This window comes from Carcharhinus amblyrhynchos, chromosome 9, assembly GCF_965287045.1.
Source record: "Carcharhinus amblyrhynchos chromosome 9, sCarAmb.v2.hapA, whole genome shotgun sequence".
NCBI classification, from domain to species: Eukaryota; Metazoa; Chordata; class Chondrichthyes; order Carcharhiniformes; family Carcharhinidae; genus Carcharhinus; species Carcharhinus amblyrhynchos.
In genome coordinates this window covers 98,681,092-98,703,196 of record NC_137332.1, presented here as the reverse complement: position 1 = coordinate 98,703,196, position 22,105 = coordinate 98,681,092, and the positions used below count along the sequence as shown (strand labels likewise).

The following is a 22,105-nucleotide window of genomic DNA, read 5'->3' as shown; positions in this document are numbered from 1 at the left end:
AGTGTGATACATTCGTATGTGTGTGTGTAAAAGACAGCGTGATATACTCGTGTGTGTGTGTGTGTAAAAGCGTGATATACTCGTGTGTGTGTGTAAAAGACAGTGTGATATACTCGTGTGTGTGTGTGTAAAAGCGTGATATACTCGTGTGTGTGTGTGTAAAAGACAGTGTGATATACTCGTGTGTGTGTGTGTAAAAGACAGTGTGATATACTCGTGCGTGTGCGTGTAAAAGACAGTGTGATATACTCGTGTGTGTGTGTGTGTGTGTAAAAGACAGTGTGATATACTTGTGTGTGTGTGTAAAAGACAGTGTGATATACTCGTGTGTGTGTGTAAAAGAAAGTGTGATATACTCGTGTGTGTGTGTGGAAAAGACAGTGTGATATACTCGTGTGTGTGTGTGTGTGTGTGTGTAAAAGACCGTGTGATATACTTGTGTGTGTGTGTGTGTGTGTGTATGTGTAAAAGACAGTGTGATATACTCGTGTGCGTGTGTGTAAAAGACAGTGTGATATACTCGTGTGTGTGTGTGTGTGTGTGTGTGTAAAAGACAGTGTGATATACTCGTGTGTGTGTAAAAGACAGTGTGATATACTCGTGTGTGTGTAAAAGACAGTGTGATATACGTGTGTGTGTGTGTAAAAGACAGCGTGATATACTTGTGTGTGTGTGTGTGTGTAAAAGGCTGCAAGATATACTCGTGTGTGTGTGTGTAAAAGACAGCATGATATACTCGTGTGTGTGTGTGTGTGTAAAAGCGTGATATACTCGTGTGTGTGTGTGTGTGTAAAAGCAGTATGATATACTCTGTGTGTGTGTGTAAAAGACAGTGTGATATCCTCGTGTGTGTGGAAAAGACAGTGTGATATACTTTGTGTGTGTAAAAGACAGTGTGATATACTCGTGTGTGTGTGTGTGTAAAAGACAGTGTGATATACTCGTGTGTGTGTAAAAGTGTGATATACTTGTGTGTGTGTGTGTAAAAGTGTGATATACTCGTTTGTGTGTGTGGAAAAGACCGTGTGATATACTCGTGTGTGTGTGTGTGTGTAAAAAAAACAGTGTGATATACTCGTGTGTGTGTGTGTAAAAGTGTGATATACTCGTGTGTGTGTGTGTGTAAAAGTGTGATATACTCGTGTGTGTGTGTGGAAAAGACCGTGTGATATACTCGTGTGTGTGTGTAAAAAAACAGTGTGATATACTCGTGCGTGTGTGTAAAAGACAGTGTGATATACTCGTGTGTTTGTGTGTAAAAGACAGTGTGGTATTCTCGTGTGTGTGTGTATGTGTAAAAGACAGTGATATACTCGTCTGTGTGTGTGTGTAAAAGACAGTGTGATATACTCGTGTGTGTGTGTGTGTAAAAGACAGTGTGATATACTCGTGTGTGTGTAAAAGACAGTGTGATATACTCGTGTGTGTGTAAAAAAACAGTGTGATATACTTGTGTGTGTGTAAAAGACAGTGTGGTATACTCGTGTGTGTGTGTGTGTAAAAGACAGTGATATATTCGTGCGTGTGTGTAAAAGACAGTGTGATATACTCGTTTGTGTGTGTGTAAAAGACAGTGTGATATACTCGTGTGTGTGGAAAATACAGTGTGATATACTCGTGTGTGTGTGTGTGTGTGTGTGTGTGTGTAAAAGGCAGTGTGATATATTCGTGTGTGTGTGTAAAAGGCAGTGTGATATACGTGTGTGTGTGTGTGTGTGTGTGTGTGTGGAAAAAACTGTGTGATATACTCGTGTGTGTGTGTGTAAAAGACAGTGTGATATACTCGTGTGTGTGTGTGTGTGTGTAAGTAAAAGACAGTGTGATATACTCGTGTGTGTGTGTGTGTAAAAGACAGTGCGATATATTCGTGTGTGTGTGTGTGTGTAAAAGACAGTGTGATATACTTGTGTGTGTGTAAAAGACAGTGTGATATACTCTGTGTGTGTGTGTGTGTAAAAGACAGTGTGATATATTGTGTGCGTGTGAAAGTCAGTGATATACTACTTGCGTGTGTGAAAGACAGTATGATATACTGTGTGTAAAAGACTGTGTGTGGTATACTGTGTGTGTGTAAAAGACTGATATGCTGTGTGCGTGTGTAAACAACGGTGTGATATATTATGTGCATATGTAAAAGACGGTGTGACGTCCTGCGTGTGTGTGCAAGACGGTGTGACGTCCTGCGTGTGTGTGCCAGATGGTGTGACGTCCTGCGTGTGTGTGCCAGATGGTGTGACGTCCTGCGTGTGTGTGTGCAAGACGGTGTGGCGTCCTGCGTGTGTGCGCGAGACGGTGTGACGTCCTGAGTGTGTGTGCAAGACGGTGTGACGTCCTGCGCAAGAGATAGCGTGATACACTGTGTAAAAAAAAAACTGTGTTAAAGAGAGTGTGTGTGTAAAAGGCAGTGTGATATACTGTGCATTCGTGTGAAAGACAGTGTGATATACTGCGTGTTTGTGTGTGTGAAAGACAGTATGATATGCTGTGTGTGTGTAAAGTACAGGTGATATACTGTTCATATATGAAAGATTGTGTGTAAAAGACAGTGTGATATTCTGTGTGTGTATAAAAGACCATTATGAATACAGTGATGTACAATGTATGTATGCATAAAAGGCTGTGATATATATAGGGTGCGTGTGTGTATGTATGTACATAAGAGTCCTGTGTATGGATAAGCCTGTTCTTTGGACTCCGATAATGTGATGATGGAAGAGTGAGGTGTCCTTGCGATGCTCTCCCTGTTATAAGGGTTGCTGCTGTGTTCTTGTCCTACAGACTGTGGGAGCCCTGACAGCTCTTCTGTGAATTCTCCACAACAGCGGCGGACCATGAGCAGCTCTCCTCCCCTGCACTCGTCCACTATCAGCTCAGCAGTCTCGTCTTCCGTGAACTCACCCGTCAGTAGTATCAGCTCGCACTTCTCCGTCATCAGCTCTTCCCTGGGCTCGCCCACTCTCCCTTCCACCCCTTCCCTGGGCTACGGGCCAGTCAGTAGTCCACAGGTAAGAAGGCATTTGTTCCACCTACCCCACTCCCCGTGATTGCCAGCCACTTATGTTCGCAGGTTTTGTAGCTGTTTTAAGAGGGATTTCACCAACTCTGGTTCTGTTCAAATAGTCGTTTGATGGTACAGAGCTTGAGTATTGGCAGTTAATGGTCCCCTGGTGTATTCTCCATGGCAACTTCTCTACCAATCAGAGTCCACTTCCCAACCGAGCAGCACTCTCTACTCGTGCGCTATAAATTGTCCCTTTTACATTTGGGTATTCTTGCGAAATGTCCTGATGAGTGTAAGATGAAAAGCTTGGACAGCATGTGCCTTTTTTATTTCAACAATAGGATTGTAATCCAATTTGCTGGATAGAATCGTACAGTGCAGAAGGAAACTATTTGGCCCATTGTGTTTGTACCAACCACAATCCCCCCCCACCAGGTCCTATCCCCATAACCCCATGCATTCACCCTAGCTATCTTCCTGATACCAAGTGGCAAATTAGCATGGCCAATCCTCCAAATCCGCTGTGGGAAGAAACTGGTGTGCCTGGAAGAAACCCACACAGACACGAGGGGAATATGCAACGTACACAAAGTACCCAATTGGAATTGAACCCGTGTCCCTGGCGCTGTGCGGCAGCAGTGCTAACCACTGTGCCGTTGTGCCAGGATTAGGGAGTATTTTGTGCTCGAAGGCTTCTTGACTCGGATTACGTGGCGCGGAAGCATGTCATGTGGCCCAACCTGTCCATCTTGGCATTTATGCAACACTCAGCCTGCACCCCCTCCTCACCTAACAATTACATAGCTTGATATTCCCCCTCCCCCATTGAATCATAGAATCCCTACAGTGCAGAAGGAGGCCATTCAGTCCATCGACCCTGTACTGATGACAATCCTGCCCAAGATATCCCCATAACCCCACATATTTACCCTGCTAATCCCCTTGACATTAAGGGCAATTTAACATGGCCAATCCTAACCCACACAACTTAACCAGCTTCCCCTTAAATCCACCTAGGATCTTCCCTTCGATTTCCTGTGGTCGCGGGTTCGTCCCTCTCACCACTCTCTGGGTGAAGATGGTTTCTCTAAATTGCGTGGTGGATTTCTTGGTGACTATTGTGCACCTATGGCCTCCAGTTGTGACCCTTCCACTATGAGGTGAGAACAGTTTGCAGTCAGACAGCACCTTCTGCTGCCTCACCCGTGGCCCTGGAAGGTTTTCTTTCTAAGAACTGTTACAGTGTAGGAAATGGGGGTAGCCCCCTTGGCATGGCAAAACACCCAGTTAACTCCTTCATGGAATCATGCAGCGCGGAACAGGCCCTTCGGTTCATCGAGTCTGCACCAACATATGTGAGGCACCTGAACTCCCACCTAATCTCATTTGCCAGCACTTGTCCCATAGCCCTGAATATTATGACATGCCGAGTGCTCATCTAGGTCCTTTTCAAAGAATCTGAGGCAACCCACCTCTACCACCCTCCCAAGTAGCACATTCCAGACCGTCAACACTCACGGCTAAAAAGGCTTTTCCTCACGTCTTCCCCTCAACCTCCTGCCCCTCATCTTGAACACTAGTCCCCTCATGACTGACCCTTCAGCTAAGTAGAACAGCTGCCCCTTATCCACTCTCCATATCCCTCATAATCTTGAACGCCTCAATTATGTTGCCCCTCAGTCTTCTTTGCTCCAACGAAAATAATGTAAACCTATCCAACCTCTCTCTATAAATTAAATGTTCCACCTGTGCAACATCCTGGTGAATCTCCTTGGCACCCTCTCCGGTGCAATCTCATCCTTCTGATAATGTGGCAACCAGAACTGCACGCAGTATTCCAGCTGTCCTCACCAAAGTTCTATACAACTCCAACATGATTCCATACTTTTGTAATCTGTGCCTTGATTGAAAAAGGCAAGTGTCCCATATGCTTTCTTTCGCCACCCTTCTTACATGCTCTTCTGCCTTCAGAGATCTGTGGACAAACACGCCAATGTCCTTTTGATCCACAGAATATCCTCTTGAAGCCAAGCGCTGTCAAAACCTTGCATTGTTTGAACTATCCCTTCACTTTCCCTTTCGAGGGAAATGTGAGCCAGGCTGATCACCCTTTCCTCGTATTGCTGGCAAATCTGCTCTGCTCCCTCTCCAGATGTAGGGGCTGCACAGTGGTTAGCACTGCTGCCTCACAGCTCCAGGTCCTGGGTTTGATTCCCAGCTCGAGTCATTGTCTGTGTGGAGTTTGCGGGTTCTCTCTGTGCCTGCGTGAGTTTCCTCCGGATGCCCTAGTTTCCCCTCACACTCCAAAGATGTTCAGGTTAGGTTGATTGACCATGATAAATGGCCCCTTAGTGTCCCGGGATGGGTAGGTTAGAGGGATTAGCAGGGCAAATACATGGGATTACGGGGATAGGGCCTGTGGGGGACTCGCTGGCTCGTAGATATTCTATGATTTCTCTGTGAGGGGTACTTCAGGAAAAACATCGTGTAGGGGTAGTTATCAGGAAGCCCAGGTTGATGGTCTGGGGCCAGAAGGAATCCCCATTTTTATGTGCTCCAGATACTTAATGGTTTTAGTGACAGATTTATCCTGAACCTGAATGGTGCAGCTTAACATTAACATGGGACTTGTAGCATTTTGACTGCAAGGCAAGAGGGCTGCCAACCGAGCCAAGGCTGGCGAGCAGATCCATCATTTCAGGAACAAGAAGTGGATGTAGGCCACAAGAGAGGTAACCTGCTGGTAGCCCGGGGCATAAGAACATAAGAACATAAGAAATAGGAGCAGGAGTAGGCCATCTAGCCCTTCGAGCCTGCCCCGCCATTCAATAAGATCATGGCTGATCTGTCGTGGCTCAGTTCCACTTTCCCGCCCTCTCCCCATAACCCTTAATCCCTTCTCTTATCAAAAACCCATCAACCCGCTTCTTAAAAATATTTAGCGAGGCAGCCTCCACCACTTCAACGGGCAGAGAATTCCAGAGATTCACCACCCTTTGAGTGAAGAAGTTCCTCCTCAACTCCGTTCTAAACCGCCTCCCCTTTATCTTGAGGCTGTGCCCCCTAGTCCTACTGTCTTTTTTGAGCGGGAAGAGTCTCTCCACCTCTATCCTATCCATCCCATTCATCATCTTATACGTCTCAATGAGATCTCCCCTCATTCTTCTAAACTCTAACGAGTACAAGCCTAGTTTATTCAGCCTCTCCTCATAGCTCAATCCCCTCAACTCCGGTATCAGCCTAGTAAACCTCCTCTGCACTCCCTCCAGGGCCAAAATATCCTTGCGCAGGTGCGGCGCCCAAAACTGCACACAGTACTCCAGCTGCGGCCTCACCAATGCCCTATACAGCTGCAGCAAGACCTCCCTACTTTTATATTCAATCCCCCTCGCTATGAAGGCCAGCATCCCATTCGCCTTCCTGACCACCTGCTGCACCTGCAAGCTGGGTTTTTGCGATTCATGCACAAGGACCCCGAGGTCCCTCTGCACCGTCGCCTGCTGCAGTTTTTCGCCACGTAAGTAATAGTCCTTCCTACCATTCTTCCTACCAAAGTGGACCACCTCACACTTGCCAACATTAAATTCCATTTGCCATTTCCTGGCCCATTCGCCCAGCCTATCTAGACCCTTCTGCAGACTCTCCACACCCTCCGCACAATTTGCCGTTCCCCCAATCTTGGTGTCATCAGCAAATTTCGACACCCTGCACTCGGTTCCCTCCTCCAGATCATCTATATAAATGGTAAATAGCTGAGGCCCCAGCACCGACCCCTGGGGCACCCCACTAGTCACCATCCGCCAATCCGAATAGCACCCATTGACCCCCACTCTCTGCCTCCTATTTGACAACCAATCCTCTATCCACGCTAACACCCTACCCCCAACTCCATGTCCCCTGACCTTCTGCAATAACCTCTTGTGAGGTACCTTGTCAAACGCCTTCTGAAAATCCAGAAAGACCACATCCACCGGCTCTCCTCTATCCACTGCCCTAGACACATCCTCATAGAACTCCAGTAAATTTGTCAGACACGACTTCCCTTTAATGAAACCGTGTTGCGTCCGCCCTATCAAGCAATTCCCTTCAAGATGCCTCGCAATTTCCTGCTTAATGATGGATTCTAACATTTTACCTACCACAGACGTTAAACTAACCGGCCTATAATTCCCCGCCTTTTGCCTGGCACCCTTCTTAAACAACGGCGTAACATTAGCCGTTTTCCAATCTTCCGGCACTTCCCCGGAATCCAGCGACGTCTGGAAAATAACCACCAAGGCATCCACTATCACCTCCGCCATTTCTTTCAGAACCCTCGGATGCATTCCATCCTGTCCTGGGGACTTGTCCACAATCAGCCCCTCCAGTCTGTCGAGCACCACCTCTCTAGTAACAGTAATGTCATTAAGACCCTCCATTCCTACCACCTTTCCATCGCTAACACCCGGCAAATTATTCACGTCCTCCTCCGTGAAGACAGAAACAAAAAAGTTATTCAAGACCTTCATATCCCCATCCCCTACCACTAGCTCCCCTTTCTCATCCTCTAAAGGACCAACGTTCACCCTAGCCAGCCTCTTCCTTTTTATATATTTATAAAAACTCTTGCTATCCTTTTTTATATTAAGTGCTAGCCCAGCCTCATAGCTTCTCCTACCCTCCTTTATCAACTTCTTTGTCAATCTTTGTTGACATTTAAACCTTTCCCAATCCTCTTCTCGCCCACTGCTCTTAGCTACTCTAAATTCCTCCGCTTTTAATTTAACACTTTCCTTCACCTCCTTCGTTATCCACGGCTTATTACCTCTCTTCCTACTGTCCTTTTTAACCATCGGAATAAATTTCTGCTGAGCACCAAGAAAGATCTCCTTAAAGATCCTCCACTGCTCCTCAGCAGACCTACCTTCCAACACATTCCCCCAGTCCACATTCGCCAATTCTTCTCTCATCCTACCATACTCCCCTCTATTCAAACAAAGGATGCGCGTCCGGGAACCCACTTTCTCCTCCTCCATCTGCACCAGAAACTCCACCATACAATGATCACTCTCTCCAAGAGGATCCTTCACCGCAAGGTCCCTAATTCTACCCGCCTCATTACATAGCACCAGATCCAAGATAGCTCGCTCCCTCGTCGGCTCCAACACACACTGTTCAAGGAAATTATCCCGGCAGCATTCCAAGAACTCCTCCTCGAGCCCACCTCGTCCAACATGGGTCGACCAATCAATATGCAGATTGAAATCTCCCATAACTACTGCCGTCCCATTCCTGCACGCCGCACTTATTTGCGTGTTAACAGCCCGCCCCACCTCCAGATCATTATTCGGGGGCCTATAGACGACACCCACCAGCGTCTTCCTCCCTTTGCTGTTCCTAATCTCCACCCACAACGATTCCACGTTCTGCTCTTTGGCTCCGATATCATCCCTTGCTACCACCTTGATACTATCCTTAATCAGCAGAGCTACGCCACCCCCTCTTTCCTCCTGCCTATCCTTCCTAAACACTTGATAGCCCTGTACATTCATCTCCCAGTCCCTGTCACCTTGCAGCCACGTCTCTGTAATGGCCACCAGATCGTATCCATTTGTGTCGATCTGCGCCACCAGCTCATCCACTTTATTCCGAATGCTTCGTGCATTCAGATAAAGCGCTTTCATCCCAGCCTTCACCTGGACCCTATTTGCCGTAACGCCACCAATTGGGACATCCTCGGCCTCTTCCCTTACCTGTACCCTCTCCTTAACTTTAGACCTCGTAGCGTCACCTACCCTCGCACCCTCCCCCCCCCAATTAGTTTAAAGCCCTGTCTACAGTCCTCTTTACTCGATTCGCCAACACTCTGGTCCCAGCACGATTCAGACCAACCCCATCCCGCCCGAACAAGTCCCACCTACCCCAATACTGGTGCCAATGCCCCATAAATTCGAACCCATTCCTCCCACACCAATCCCTGAGCCACCCATTCACTTCCTTTATCCTGTCAACCCTACGCCCGTCTGCACTCAGTTCAGGCAGTAGCCCAGAGACGACCACCTTGTCGGTTCTACTTTTTAATTCCATTCCCAGCTTCTCATACTCCCTCCGCAGATCCTCAGTCCGCACTTTGCCTACGTCGCCGGCACCCACATGTACTACAACGACCGGGTTCTCACCCTCCCACTCCAGGTTCCTCTGCAGCCCAGCTGTGACATCCTGTACCCGAGCACCAGGCAGACAACACACCCTTCTGTGCACTTTGTCATTGTGACAAAGGACAGTGTCAATACTCTTCACCCCACTATCTCCAATCACTACTACGTTCCTTTTCCCCTTCTCTTTGCCTATGTCCTGCTGCATCACTGTACCGTGTGCAGTTTGCTCACCAACCTCACCTGCCTCGTCCTCTTCCAGACTGGAAGCAAGAACCTCAAACCTGTTATGCAGATTAAGAGGCTGAGGCCTCCGCTCCTCACCCCCCTTCCTCCTCCTCCCAGCAGCCCCCTTTTGTCCCTGACCCTTAGATTTAGCCAGTCTAGGGGCACCCTCTCTCCCCCTGATGAGCCTCAGTGTCTGTAGCTCAGAGGCCAGCTCATCCACCTTGAGCTGGAGCTCCTCCAGCAACCTGCACTTACTGCAGACATGGTCACTGGGAAGGACCCTGGGGTCTGCCAGTTCCCACATCATACACAAACCACACATCACATGCCCCTCCATTATTCACTGTAATTTTTTATGGGAAAAAATTTTTTTTTCCTTGTTTCTTGCTGTAGTAGTTTTGAAAAAATTTTTTTCCTTGTTTTTTTTCAAACAAACTCACCTGGCCTTTTTTCCTCCAAGCCCTTTTTGATATTAAGCCCTATTAACTCACTCTGCTTCCCCCTCACTCCGCTGCCCGCTCAGACGCTGCCCGCTGTCTACACCAGGCCTCCTTTTAAACCTGGCGCTGATTTAAAGCAGGCTGGTCCACAAATGCCTTTTCACCACACCCTCAGAATTCTTAAAGCAGTAAATACAATAAATAAATGCTTTAAACAGTTCTACAAAGAGTAAAGTGCTTTAAACTTATTTTAAACAGGTTTTTAACAGGTAAAATCTTAGCTCTGTCTCTCTCTCTCTCAGCTCAAGCAGACTGGCAGACAAGTGGGCAGAGATCCGGTGTGAGGCAGGGGTTCCACATTCTGCTTGGGAACCAGTCCTTCAGGGGATCCCGCTGTCCTGTCTGTGTAATATCTGCAAGCTCGCCAACCAGGTTGGTGGCTCAAAGCCCACTTGCCATGGGGGCTTCTCTTCACCACTTCTTTGGCGGGTATACCAGAATCCTGCCTGGGGCTGGTCTTCGGCCAATCTGCCACCTCTTCCGCCTCCTCCTCTGCCTCCGTTTTAAAAATTGTCAGATGCACAGGTTCCTACAGAGTTTTGCACCACTCCCTGCAGGTGGAAGGCAAACACAATGTTAGCATTCATGTAGAAAGGGCTAGAATATAAGAGCAGGGATGTAGTTCTGAGGCTGTATAAGGCTCTGGTCAGACCCCATTTGGAGTTGTGAGCAGTTTTGGGCCCCGTATCTCAGGAAGGATTTGCTGGCCTTGAAAAGGGTCCAGAGGGGGTTCACAGGAATGAATGAAGAGCTTGTCGTATGAGGAACGGTTGAGGACTCTTGGTCTGTATTTGTTCAACTTAGAAGGATGATGGGGGATCTTATTGAAACTACAGGATACTGCGAGGCCTGGATAGAGTGGACGTGGAGAGGATGTTTCCACTAGTTGAAAGAACTAGAACCAGAGGGCACAACCTCAGGCTAAAAGGACGATCCTTTAAAACAGAGATGAAGAGGAATTTGTTCATCCAGAGAGCGGTGAATCTGTGGAACTCTTTGCCGCAGAAGGCTGTGAAGGTCAGGTCATTGAGTGTCTTTCAGACAGAGATAGGTTCTTGATTAATAAGGGGATCAGCGATTATGAGGAAAAGACAAGAGAATGGGGATGAGAAAAATATCAGCCACGATTGAATGGAGGAGCAGACTCGATAGGCCGAGTAACCTAATTCTGCTCCTGTGTCTTATAGGAGAGTAACGTTGGCGTCGCCGTCTTGTGTTCTCAGATCAACTCCACGGTGAGCATGTCGGGCCTGCATGCTGTCAGCAGCTCCGATGACATCCACGCCACGCTGGGGATGAGCCAAGCCCTCACTTACCCTGGTGGCTCCGCTACGTCATCCCTGAGACGCATCTGTGCTATTTGTGGAGACAGGTCTTCAGGTAAGGCACGCAAGGGGATTCAGATTGATTAAACACAATGCCATGAAGTCCCACCATTCGCCACCACACTTAGGTCTTTTGCATTGCCCATCAAGTGAGCCGTCGTTCGCTTATCCGCATTTTCTTCCCCTCTCCCAATCCCTCCTTCCTTCCCTGAGGAGATGGCAGCCAAGACAGAGCAGAGACTGTGATATGTTTTAACAGGGACATGATGTTGAAGTCAAAGTCACTTAACATGGCTGGGAATGTTGCATTCTCTCTCTTATGTATCCGACAGGATTGAGAGGTGGTGCCTGGAATGGTTGTTTATTTATTGGTGTCACTAGTAGGCTTACGTTAATACTGCAATGAAGTTACTGTCAAAACCTGCCAGTCGCCACACTCTGGCACCTGTTCGGGTATGCTGAGGGAGAATTTAGTATGGCCACTGCACCTAACCAGCACGTCTTTCAGACTGTGGGAGGAAACCAGAGTACCCGGAGGAAACCCATGCAGACACGGGAAACTTGCAGACTCCGCATAGACTGTGACCCAAGCTGGAAATCGAACCCGGGTCCCTGGCACTGTGAGGCAGCAAAGCTAACCACTGTGCCAACCCAGGCACAGACATGAACCTGGAATTGTGCTAATCTCTCGATCCTGAGCTGCAGTCACGGCTGTGCGCGATCTGGGGACATTCTAAGGATTTTTGTCTGCTGGCTTTGAGGCAGTTCTTAAAAGAAGATTGTCTCTTTTCCGAAAGGTTTGCGATACACGCCCCATCGCTCAGCGGCTCCTTCTGTCTGTACATACAGTCACCACAAGTCACTGAACAGCAACTAGAGTCATAGAGGTTTACAACATGGAAACAGGCCCTTCGGCCCAAATTGTCCATGCTACCCTTTTTAAACCCCTAAGCTAATTCCAATTGCCAGCATTTGGCCCATATCCCTCTATACCCATCATACCCATGTAACTATTTAAATGTTTTTTAAAAGACAAAATTGTACCCACCTCTACTACCTCTGGCAGCTTGTTCCAGACACTCACCATCCTCTGTATGAAAAAAATTGCCCCTCTGGACACTTTTGTATTCTCCCCTCTCACCTTGAACCTATGCCCTCTAGTTTTAGACTCCCTTATCTTTGGAAAAAGATATTGACTGTTTAGCTGATCTGTGCCCCTCATTATTTTATAGACCTCTAAGATCACCTCTCAGCCTCCTACGCTCCAGAGGAAAAAGTCTCAGTCTATCTAGTCTCTCCTTATAACTCAAGCTATGAAGTCCAGGTAGTATCCTAGTAAATATTTTTTGCACTCTTTCTAGTATAATAATATCCTTTCTATAATAGGGTGACCAGAATTGCACAAAGTATTCCAAGTGTGGCCTTACCAATGTCTTGCACAACTTCAACAAGACGTCCCAATTCCTGTATTCAATGTTCTGGCCGATAAAACCAAGCACACAGAATGCCTTCTTCACCACTCTGTCCACCTGTGACACCACTTTCAAGGAGCTATGACCATGTACCCCGGTTCTCTTTGTTCTGTAGCTGTCACTAACGCCCTACCATTAACTGAGTAAGTCCTGCCTTGGTTCAGTCTACCAAAATGCATTACGTCCCATTTGTCTAAATTAAACTCCATTTGCTATTCGTCAGCCACTGGCACAATTCATCAAGATCCCGTTACAATTGGAGAACTTTTTTCAGTGTCCACTATGCCACCAATCTTAATGTCATCTGCAAACTTACTAACCGTGCTTCCTATATTCTCATCCAAATCATTAATATAAATGACAAATAACAGTGGACCCAGCACTGATCCCTGAGGCACATCGCTGGTCATAGGACTTCAGTTTGAAAAACAACCCTCTACAACTACCCTCTGACTTCTGTCAAGAAGCCAAATTTGTATCCATTTAGATACCTCACCCTGGATCCCGTGAGACTAAACCTTATGCAACAACCTACCATGCGATACCTTGTCAAAGGCCTTGCGAAAATCCATGCAGACAATATCAACTGCACTGCTGTCATCTACTTTCTTGGGTTACCCCTTCAAAAAAACTCAGTGAAATTTGTGAGACATGATTTTCCATTCACAAAGCCATGCGGACTGTCCCTAATCAGTCCTTGCATCTTTAAATGCCTGTAGATCCTGTAGCAACCAATGCTGCCCTCGCGTGGTTGGACCCTATCGAGTTGACTCCAGTTGAAAAGTATGTTCCGTGTTCGCTATTTGACCCATTGTAAGGTTTCGCGACCCCAGCCAGTGGTGGGACTTTACTGCAATCAGTATCTGGAATCGAATCACGAGATTTTGTTTTATTATTTGTTGGTGGGGTGTGGGTAAAATCATACAGTTGACACACAAAGGGACTGAGGTATAAATACTGGGGAACTGACTTTATTGCAACCAGTCCCCAGGTGAGGGCAGCACCCCCCACAATTTGTTACCCCGTGGGGAAATTATCTCGGCACAGACGCCATTTTGTTCCATTCTGGACAGGTTGCCTCCAGGTTGCTAGCTGCCTGGGTGAGGAAAGTTGAACTCCACTCCCCCCTCCCCAGTCTTTCTTCTGCCCTGCTCCGGTTGATCGCAATAGATTGATTTAACAACAATCCCCATTTTGCAGTGGAGGCTGCTTCGTGGAATATATTCAGGGCTGAGTTGGATGCATTTTTTTGATTGACAAGGGAGTCGAGAGCTATTGGGGGGGGGGGATGCAATCAGGAAAGTGGAGTTGAGAGCTACAGTCAACCATGATCCTGTTGAACGGCGGAGCAGGCTCGAAGGCCTGTGTGACTTGAGTAAAGGTCTGAGAAGGTTAGATTTCAGGGTAGCAAGTCAAATGTGAGGACAAGCAGGCAAAATTCTCACTGATCTGGGGAAACTTGGTTCCTTGCTGCTTTCTTTCTCATTCAGGCACAATGCGAGATGTACAAAAGGAACCAGTGAATCCAATCATAAATGCTTTTCGTACTTTCCCTTTGCGAGTTCGTTTGCCTTTGGCTTCATCACACCAGTCTGTCCTTAAAAAGGTGTGTTCTTTATTCATTCACAGGATATGGGCTTTGCTGGCTAGGCCAGCATTTATTGCCCATCCCTAATTGCTCCTGGAGAAGGTGGTGGTGAGCTGCCTTCTTGAGCCACTGCAGCCCTTGAGATGTAGGTACACCCATAGTGCTGTTAGGGAGGGAGTTCCAGGAATTTGACCCAGCGACAGTGAAGGAACGGCTGATATATTTCCAAGTCAGGATGGTGAGTGGCTTGGAGGGGAACCTCCAGGTGGTGGTGTTCCCAGGTATCTGCTGCCCTTGTCCTTCTAGATGGTAGAGGTTGTGGGTTTGGAAGATGCTATCTAAGGAGCCTTGGTGGATTGGTGCAGTGCAACTTCTAGATGGTACACACGCTGTCACTGCATTGGTAGTGAAGGGAGTGGATGCTTGTGGAAGGGGTACCGATCAAACAGACTACTTTACCTTGGATGGTGTTGAGTTGCACTCATCCAGGCAAGTGGAGAGTGTTCCATCACACTCTTGACTTGTGGATGGTGGACTGGCTTTGCAGAGTCAGGTGAATTACTCGCTGCAGGATTCCTACTCTCTGACCTGCTGTTTTAGCCATGGTATTTATATGACTGGTGCAGTTCAGTTTCTGGTTTACGGTAACCTCCAGGATGTTGAATGAGCTCGAGTTTAATGTCCAGTTTTGTCCACAATAGATTTGCCATCATTCTGATTCTGGGGAGTGCACTCCAAGAATTAAGGGATTCGGGAGGGGATGGGGGAAGGGGATGCGCTTACACCCAGAGCGGCCCAGAAGCTGATTTCTGATCTATCTGCTGCATGTAGGAAAGCACTACGGAGTGTACAGCTGTGAGGGCTGCAAGGGCTTCTTCAAGCGGACAGTACGTAAGGACCTCACCTACACCTGCCGAGACTGCAAGGACTGTATGATCGACAAGAGGCAGCGTAACCGCTGCCAGTACTGCCGTTACCAGAAGTGTTTGGCCTCGGGCATGAAGCGAGAAGGTAGGCTGAACATCCTGAGGCGGGGGAGGGAGAGAGAGAAGAGAGACAGAGTGAGGAGACTGAGGGAATTGGGGGTTCCTGGGGCTGGCATTGGGGTGAGGGGGGTGTGGGATGGTGAAGGGAATGTATCATTATTACACTCCTTGTTCTGTTTTTCTCCCTGATCCTTTCCGACACCACCCCTCCCACCTCCATGAGCAACCCCCACCCTGACCATTCCCTCAAGGCGCTGATCTTTCAGCTGTGCATTTGCCCCACTCTTCACCATAAGTGGGCCGCTCGCGCGGAGGTTGGTGGGGGGGGAGCCATCACAGTTGCCTTGTGCCCTGTTTGGAGGTGGTGCTTGGGTTCAGATGTGTGGACCAGGTTACCTCTGCCACTCTTCCAATGCCCTCCGCACTTTGTTTCCAAACTTGGGGTGCTGCACCCCTCCCACTTTCCCCCTACCATCCCCCTACCAAAGGCAGGACTATGGTCCTGCCAGATCGACAGAGTCTCCCTCCACCAGTTGGGAACCTTCCTTGCAAACTGCACTGAATTATATAAACTCAAGTCCCTCAAGTGGGATCTTCTGACCAAGTTCAAACTGGCTGCTTGTACACTGGACAGAGCATTACACACTGCTTTGGTTTTTGAAAAATATAAAATTCCGAGTGATGGGAGGGGGTTCAGTCAGTGGTAACATCCTGTTTTGAACCTTAGTTCAGAGGCAAGGGGAGGCTGTGTGATTTGGCAAGTGGTGACATGATATTTATCTGACCCTTAGAGGATGAGAGGGGGGACTTAGTGGTAGGGGATGGGGAAATGGCTGAGGTCTTGAATAACTTTTTTGTTTTGGTCTTCACGGAGGAAGACGCAAATAATTTGTCGGGTGTTAGCGATGGAAAGGTGGTAGGACTGGAGGGTCTCAATGACATCATTGTTACTAGAGAGGCGGTGCTCAACAGACTGGAGGGACTGATTGTGGACAAGTCCCCAGGACCGGATGGAATGCATCCAAGGGTTCTGAAGGAAATGGCGGAGGTGATAGTGGATGCCTTGGTGGTTATTTTCCAGACGTCGCTGGATTCCGGGGAAGTGCCGGAAGATTGGAAAGTGGCTAATGTTACGCCATTGTTTAAGAAGGGTGCCAGGCAAAAGGCAGGGAATTATAGGCTGGTTAGTTTAACGTCTGTTGTAGGTAAAATGTTAGAATCCATCATCAAGGAGGAAATAGCGAGGCATCTTGACGGGAATTGCTTGATAGAGCAGACGCAGCACGGTTTCGTTAAGGGGAAGTCGTGTCTGACAAATTTATTGGAGTTCTATGAGGATGTGTCTAGGGCGGTGGATAGAGGAGAGCATGTGGATGTGGTCTTTCTGGATTTTCAGAAGGCGTTTGACAAGGTACCTCACAAGAAGTTATTGCAGAAGGTAAGGGGGCATGGAATTGGGGGTAGGGTGTTAGCGTGGATAGAGGATTGGTTGTCAAATAGGAGGCAGAGAGTGGGGGTCAACGGGTGCTATTCGGATTGGCGGATGGTGACTAGTGGAGTGCCCCAGGGGTCGGTGCTGGGGCCTCAGCTATTTACCATTTATATAGATGACCTGGAGGAGGGAACCGAGTGTAGGGTGTCGAAATTTGCTGATGACACCAAGATTGGTGGAACGGCAAATTGCGCGGAGGGTGTGGAGAGTCTGCAGAAGGATCTAGATAGGCTGGGCGAATGGGCCAGGAAATGGCAAATGGAATTTAATGTTGGCAAGTGTGAGGTGGTCCACTTTGGTAGGAAGAATGGTAGGAAGGACTATTACTTACGTGGCGAAAAACTGCAGCAGGCGACGGTGCAGAGGGACCTTGGGGTCCTTGTGCATGAGTCGCAAAAACCCAGCCTGCAGGTGCAGCAGGTGGTCAGGAAGGCGAATGGGATGCTGGCCTTCATAGCGAGGGGGATTGAATATAAAAGCAGGGAGGTCTTGCAGCGGCTGTATAGGGCATTGGTGAGGCCACAGCTGGAGTACTGTGTGCAGTTTTGGTCGCCGTACTTACGCAAGGATATTTTGGCCTTGGAGGGAGTGCAGAGGAGGTTTACTAGGCTGATGCCAGAGTTGAGAGGGTTGAGCTGTGAGGAGAGGCTGAATAAACTAGGCTTGTACTCGTTAGAGTTTAGAAGAATGAGGGGAGATCTCATTGAGACATATAAGATGATGAATGGGATGGATAGGATAGAGGTGGAGAGACTCTTCCCGCTCAGAAAGGACAGTAAGACTGGGGGGCACAGCCTCAAGATAAAGGGGGTGTGGTTTAGAACGGAGTTGAGGAAGAACTTCTTCACTCAAAGGGTGGTGAATCTCTGGAATTCTCTGCCCGTTGAAGTGGTGGAGGCTGCCTCGCTAAATATTTTTAAGACGCGGGTTGATGGGTTTTTGATAAGAGAGGGGATTAAGGGTTATGGGGAGAGGGCGGGAATGTGGAACTGAGCCACGACAGATCAGCCATGATCTTATTGAATGGCGGGGCAGGCTCGAAGGGCTGGATGGCCTACTCCTGCTCCTATTTCTTATGTTCTTAATAAACTGGTCCCCTCCTTCTCTCAGCCCAATAATCAGACATTCGCTCTCTCTTCTCCGCTCCCCTCTCTCCTGCTCCCTGCTTCATGCTTTCCCCACTCCCTACTCCCTCTGTCCTCCTGCTCTTACTCCCCGTCTCCACTCGCCTTCCTCTCCTGGCTTCGTCACTCTTCCTGCCTCTACCTCGCGCTCTGCCTCCCCTTATACACTCCGCTGTCCCTCTGTCTCCCCGGCTCTGCCCCTGGGTCAGTGTCCCCGGCTCTGCCCCTGGATCTGTCCTCGGCCCTGCCCTGGAGTCCCCGGCTCTGTCTCCCTCTCCGCGGTACATACACGTTGGCCTAACTCATTCGCTGTGTGTTCCTGTCCGACTCGATAGCTGTACTCCTTTCCCCAGCCGTTCAAGAGGAGAGACAGAGGAGCCGAGAGAGAGGTGAAGAGGTGGAGTCCACCAGCGGCGCCAATGAAGAGATGCCAGTGGAGAAGATTCTGGAAGCCGAGGTGGCGGTGGAGCAGAAACCAGAACTGCAGTCGGATGGGGCGGGTAGTGAAGTGGCCTCGGTAAGAGTGGTGTGCTGTGGAGGGGAGTAGAGCTGAGATAGAGGTGGAGACTGGAACTGGGTGCTAACTGTGCCCACAGTATCTCCCCTGGGCTGGGTGCTAACTGTGTCCACAATGTGACCCCCTGGGCTAGATGCTAACTGCCCACAGTTTGACCTCCTGGGCTGGATGCTAACTGTACCCTCAGTGAGACCCCCCTGGACTGGTTGCTGACTGTACCCTCAGTGTAACCCCATGGGTAGTCACCCCACTCACTTTTGCCCTGAATTGATCAGTCTCTTACTTGACCCACTTAACCCCACTGTTATTCCACTGAGGCGATGAAGAATCAGGCCACAGGGAAGATCCAAATAACTTCTCAATTTACACTGGGGAGTGTCAAAGGAAGGACACAGATCTGTACCAGCTGCAGGGGTGGTAAAGGAGTGGGTTCAGTCTGGGCATACTTGTTGATATGTGTGAAGACAAGAGTACATTGGGTTTCTCCCTCCCCTCTGCCAGCTCAACTAGAGGCATGTAATTCCCTCTGGCATCCTATGCCCTCTCAACCCTTTGCCAAGCGGCATTAGCAGGGTGATGACTCTCTTTCAAACCTGTTCGCCAATCTTGTGGTAACCTGGTGCAGAATCTGGAGGTGGGATCCAGTCACTGCTTTCTCAGGCAAATTACAGAAGAATCAGACAATCCCTACAGTGCAGAAGGGGACCACTCAGCCCGTCGAGCCTGCACTGACCACAATCCCACCCAAGCCTTATCCCCATAACCTCATGCATTTGCCCTAGCTAGTCCCCCTTACACTGAGGGGCAATTTACCATGACCAAACCACCTAACCAGCGCATCTTTCGGACTGTGGAAACCGGAGCACCCAGAGGAAACCCAAGGGAACATGGGGAGAATGGGCAAACTCCACAGTCACCCAAGCTGGGAATCAAACCCGGATTCCTGGTGCTGTGAGGCCACTGTGTCACCCATTCGAAAATCCCTCAACACTTGGGTTCCACCCGAGACGCATTAACGTTGCTGAGGGTGACTATCTCTGGTTCCCAGCCCTTTCCCGATTGCTAAATTTCCATTCTTTCAGATGGGCATTGCTGGCAAGGCCAGTATTTATGCCCAGCCCTAATTGCCCTTGAACTGACTTGGGCCATTGCAAGAGGGCAACGAAGAGTCAGCCACGTGACAGAGATGGGTCTGGAATAGGGCAGAGCAGATAAGGACAGCATTGAAAACAAAATATGCAGTTGCTGGAAATGTGCGAGCAAAACAGACAATGCTGGAAACACTTTGCAGGGCTGGCAGCATCTGTGGAGATGGGGAAACCAGAGCTAACACTTCACATCCAGCAGGAGAATATGTTCCAGACCTGCTGGGATTCTCCAGCATTTTGGGTAATAGATGGCAGATTTCCTTTCCTGAGGATCATTAGTGCTCATCAGATTAGTGATAGTTTGTCATGGTCATCGTTCATTTAATCATAGACTCCTTATGGTGCAGAAGAGACCATCTGGCCCATTGAGGCTGCGCCGATTCTCTTTTAGAGTCTCTTATCCAGGTCCTCTCCTCTACCCTATCCTGGTAACCCCACACGTTTCCCATAGCTAATCCATCTAACCTACATGTCTTGGGACAATCAACCTAACCTGCACATCTTTGGAGCGTGGGAGGAAACCGGAGCACCCGGAGGAAACCCACACAGACACGAGGAGAACATGCAGATCCACACAAACAGTGACCTAAGGCCTGAATTGAACCCGGGTCCTTGGAGCTGTGAGACAGCATGCTAAGTGTACGTTCCCAAGATTCGTTTTCAATTCCAGACGTTTTATGCACCCTAACAGTTGTGTTTTTGGGAATTGTTACTGTAAGATGGAAACCCCCAGCCTCCATAGGGCTTTAAGTGAATGAAAGAATGTGTTTCCAACGTATCTTCTATGATTATCACTTTGCAGCCAATAAGGTCCTTTTTTATGAAGTGTCGTCACTGTTGTTGGAAATGCGCCAGGCAATTTTCACACAGCAAGATCCCAGATAATCTGCCTTCATGATGCTAATTGAGGGTTAATTAAATATCGACCACAAATCCAGGAGTAACGCCTCTGCTCCTCTTCAAAGCGGTGCCGGGCTGGTCGCAAATCCCGCGCCGTTGTTGAAGAACAAGATGTAAAGACAGGCCCGGCAAGCACATGTTAGTCGGTTTAACCTGGGTGGTTGGGAAACCTCTAGAAATGACCTCTCGAGACTAGATTAATAGGTACTTGGGCAAATGCGGGTGAATTAACAAAGTTTGCATGGATTCATTAAGAACAAGTCGTGTTCAACTAACTTGCTGGAGTTTTTTTTTTGATGAGGTGACAGAGGTTCGATGAGGGTAATCTGTTGGACTTCCTAAAGACATTTGATAAAGTGCCACATTGCAAACTTTTGTGAATCATTGAATTTCTACAGCGCAGAAGGAGACCGTTTGGCCCATCGAGCCTGCACCGACTCTCCAACCGAGCATCTTTTCCAGGACCACCCCCAGCCCTATCCCTGTAATCCCACTTGTTTACGATTGCTAATCCCAAACCTACACATCTTGGAACACTACAGTGCAATTTAGCTTGGCCAATCCACCTAACCTGCGCTTCTTTTGGACAGTGGAAGGAAACCGGAGCACCCGGAGGAAACCTCCGCAGACACGGGGAGAACATTGGGCACAAGAGTTAGCATTGCTGCCTCACAGCGCCAAGGACTCGGGTTCGATTCCTGGCTTGGATCACAGCGATGTCTGCATGTTCTTCCTGTGTTTGTGTGGGTTTCCTTCGGGTGCCCTGATTTCCTCCCACACTCCAAGGATGTGTGGGTTAGATGGATCGGCCATACTAAATTGCCCCTCCGTGTCAGGGGGGCTAGCTCAGGCAAATGCATGGAGTTATGGAGATAGGGCCTGTTTGGGATTGTGGTTGGTGGACCGAATGGCCTCCTTCTGCACTGCAGGATTCTATGAGCATGCAGACTCCACACAGACAGTCACCCAAGCTGGAATTGAACCCGGGTCCCTGGCGCTGTGAGGCAGTGGTGCTAACGACTATGCCACCGTGCCCTGAACAAAGTTAGGAGCTTACAGAATAAAAAGCACATCAGCTGCACGGATACAAAGTTGATTTGAGTGACTAGGAAATGGAGAGTGATGCTGAAGAGTTGTTTTTCTTGACTGGAGAGAGGTTTATGCTGGTGTTCACCAGGGATTGGTGTCAGGACCCTCAACCTCGGTGTTTAAGGTAAAATTTCAAAATTTGCAGGTAATACAAACTTGGAAGAACTGTGAAGGTTGGTGTAGAACTTCCCAGGCTCTGATCTCAGCTGGATTCAGTCTAACATAAGGCCCTTAGATCCAAACTCCCTTTAAATGTTACCCAATCATTCCCCACGTATGACAAGGCCAGCATTTATTGTCAGTCTCTCTCAACTGCCCCTCGTATGGTGGTGGGGTACCACCCTCTTGATCCGGCACAGCCTACCTGGTGTCACTGCACCCACAGTGCCATTAAGTAGACACTGTGATAATTTGATGGAGCAGCAGAGATGTGACCAGATTGGAATAGGCTGCCTGTGGCCTTGGTAGGATAAGATTTCCCTCAAGGAACTGAATTGAAATTGACCACATGCTGAAACCCCAGCAGTGGATAAGAATCTAGGCCTGTGAGGTCGAAGAGCAGCATTTGGTTGCGGGCACCATGCATTCGCCCAAGTAATCA

At 48.5% G+C, this 22,105-nt stretch overlaps 1 protein-coding gene across 7 annotated transcripts in view; it reads left to right on the top strand.

Moving 5' to 3' along the window:
* The window catches only part of rxrba (retinoid x receptor, beta a), an 82,585-nt gene that overhangs the window by 23,165 nt on the left and 37,315 nt on the right, over positions 1-22,105 (top strand). For 3 of the 7 annotated variants that reach the window (XM_080196290.1, XM_080196285.1, XM_080196287.1), the window contains exons 2-5: positions 2,779-3,005; positions 11,051-11,243; positions 15,080-15,259; positions 18,204-18,367. In XM_080196290.1, the coding sequence (XP_080052416.1) occupies positions 2,779-3,005; positions 11,051-11,243; positions 15,080-15,259; positions 18,204-18,367 (764 nt within the window). The remainder of the gene's footprint in view (positions 1-2,778; positions 3,006-11,050; positions 11,244-15,079; positions 15,260-18,203; positions 18,368-22,105) is intronic. The other 4 variants (XM_080196291.1, XM_080196286.1, XM_080196289.1 and 1 more) reach the window with 3 other exon arrangements.